Source organism: Asparagus officinalis, chromosome 2, assembly GCF_001876935.1.
Source record: "Asparagus officinalis chromosome 2, Aspof.V1, whole genome shotgun sequence".
Classification (NCBI taxonomy): Eukaryota; Viridiplantae; Streptophyta; class Magnoliopsida; order Asparagales; family Asparagaceae; genus Asparagus; species Asparagus officinalis.
The window spans coordinates 25,059,099-25,061,586 of record NC_033795.1 but is presented as its reverse complement, the minus strand read 5'-3'; the positions used below and the strand labels follow the sequence as shown (position 1 = coordinate 25,061,586).

Genomic DNA, 2,488 nt, shown 5'->3' with positions numbered 1-2,488 from the left:
CCTGCATATCTCGGCCAATAAGTCTGTTTCATTTCCTCAAGAAGGCTGTGAGCTTCATTCAAAAGGCCAGCCCTACAACAGTGATTTATCAAAACCCGATACGTGATAAAATTCGGGGCACATCCCTTTATCTTCATTTGCTTAAAGAGCTCAATGCACATATTAAAATTACAGGCCTTACCATAACCATCGATCATGGCTGTAAAAGTTACTACATTTGGTTTACATCCTTTCTCTTCCATCATTAGCAAAAGCTTATGTGCTTCTTTAGTCTTCCCTAATTTACAAAGGCCATCTATCATCTCCGTATAAGTAATCACATTTGGAAAGCAAGAGTTCTCTAGCATTGCAGAGAGAACTTTTTTAGCACGATCGAGCATTCCATCCTTAAATAACCTATCGAGCAAGGAGCTATATGTGAATACACTTGGAGCATATCCACGATTTGACATTCTGACAAAGATTTCTTGGGCATCATCAAGTTTCCCAACCTTGCACATACCATCTATAAGAGCATCATATACAACATGGTTTGGTTCACAACCAGAAGATGACATTGCTTCCAATAGATCACGTGCTTCGACTACTTTATGAGCTTTGCACAAGCCATCAACAAGTGCACCATAGGTGAAAATATTTGGCTTCATTATGTTTTCATCACCACCTTCAAAGTATTTATCAACATCAGTCCTATCACAAGCACCTCTCATTTTAACATATATTTGGCAAGCCTTCTCAATTTCACCAGCCTTGCAAAGGCCATCAATCAAAGCACTGTATGTGACAATATTTGGAAGACAACCATTTCCAAGCATCCTTTCAAATAGTTCATTTGCTTCGTTTATTTGTTTGGATTTAAGATATGCATGTATCAATGCAGTAAATGTGACAACGTTCGGAGAGCACCCATTTCTTATCATGTCATCAAACCACACCTGAGCTTGTTTGATTAAACCAGCTTTGCAGAAACTGTCAATCAGAATGGTGTATGTGTAAACATCAGGAGTAATAATATTCTTTTTCATCTCTTCAAATAGAAGGAAAGCTTGTTCCATCTTATGAGCTTGACAAAGAAAACCAATCACCTTAGAATATGTGCTGTTATCAGGTACGAAACCCTTGCTCATCATCTCCTTTATAATCTTAAAAGCCCTATCAAACTTCCCAAATCCACATAAACACCGAGCAAAGTTGCTAATATTAATCTTATTAAGCACAAATCCAGCAACAAGCATTTCCTCATAAGCTTTCTCTGCGAGTTCCAACATTTCCAAAGTTGGTAATTCTTCATTCCCACAAAGTCCTCCTATAAAGATGTTGTATGTCACATAACCTGGTTGACAACCGCAAGATCTCATCTTTTTAAACAGCTTAAAAGCAAAATTATAATCCCGAGACACACAATAAGCATGCATAAGAGAGTTAAACAAAGAGGGGGTAGGATAACAGCCCTCGGTGATCATCGTATTCACAATTCTCTTACACCAACCGAGCTGCTTCTTTCTCAGAAACCCTGAGAGCAGTGTTCTATAGGTTACAACATTTGGAACACAAGAGTTGCTCCTCATCCTATGAAGGAAAGACATAGCTTCCTCAAAGAGAGAAGCTTCCAAAAGCCCACTTATCATTTGGGTACAAAGAACAGTGTCAAGGACAAAATCTTCCTTCTCGATAATATTAAGAGCTTCAGCCCATCTCCCTGCTTTGCATAAGGAATAGGCAAAACAACCCATTGTAGACCTATCCACACAAAAACCCAAATCCGACATCTCTCTATGAACTAAAAAAGCAGAATCCAATCGATCTGCACTCAAAAGAACCTGAATCAAAGCATTATACGTAACCTTCGACGGCCTATACCCGAAATCTTTAAGCCTTCCAAGCTCCTCTAGAGCTGCATTCCAAAACCCATTCCTGCAACACTTTTGAACCAATGCATTAAGCAATCTCCCAAGGACCTCTCTATCATCATCTCCAATCTGCCGGAGGACACTCTGAGGCACTCTAGCTTTTTCATCAAACTCCAATGAATCAAATAATGCATCATAAGTTTTGCTAGTATGAGAATAACCAATCTGTCGACCGGCCCAAATGAAAAACTTAACAGCCAATTCAGGAACTTTAACCAATTTTAGTACCTCAACCACTAGCTTTTCGTTCAATTTACTCCGAAACTGGCGCAAAAACTTTTGCGCGCTGTCATCAAACTCGTTAAGATTAGACACAATCAAAACAGCCTCCTCAGAGAACTCACCAGAAGGAGCACTGGGCTGATGGGCCCCGGCTTCGTCTTCTAAAAAGGCGAAGTCTTTAGCCGATAAAGAAGCTTCTTTTGATGAAACAGTCAGCTGCGGATCAATCAAACCTTGGAGGCTGTTTCCATTGGTGGAAGAATAATGGTTACCGATCAAAACTGGATAAAGACTGTAACTTTTGAGTGGATTTTGGCTGGATATGAAGTTCAGTATTGGGGGGAAACAGCGAGAGA

General features: G+C 39.8%; 1 protein-coding gene across 1 annotated transcript in view; it reads right to left on the bottom strand.

Moving 5' to 3' along the window:
• Positions 1–2,488, bottom strand: part of LOC109830960 (pentatricopeptide repeat-containing protein At1g06710, mitochondrial-like) — a 12,083-nt gene that overhangs the window by 3,462 nt on the left and 6,133 nt on the right. The window contains 2 exon segments of the mRNA XM_020398311.1: positions 1–2; positions 4–2,483. The exon segment at positions 1–2 is cut by the window's left edge and continues 374 nt beyond it. Of these exon segments, the coding sequence (XP_020253900.1) occupies positions 1–2; positions 4–2,483 (2,482 nt within the window).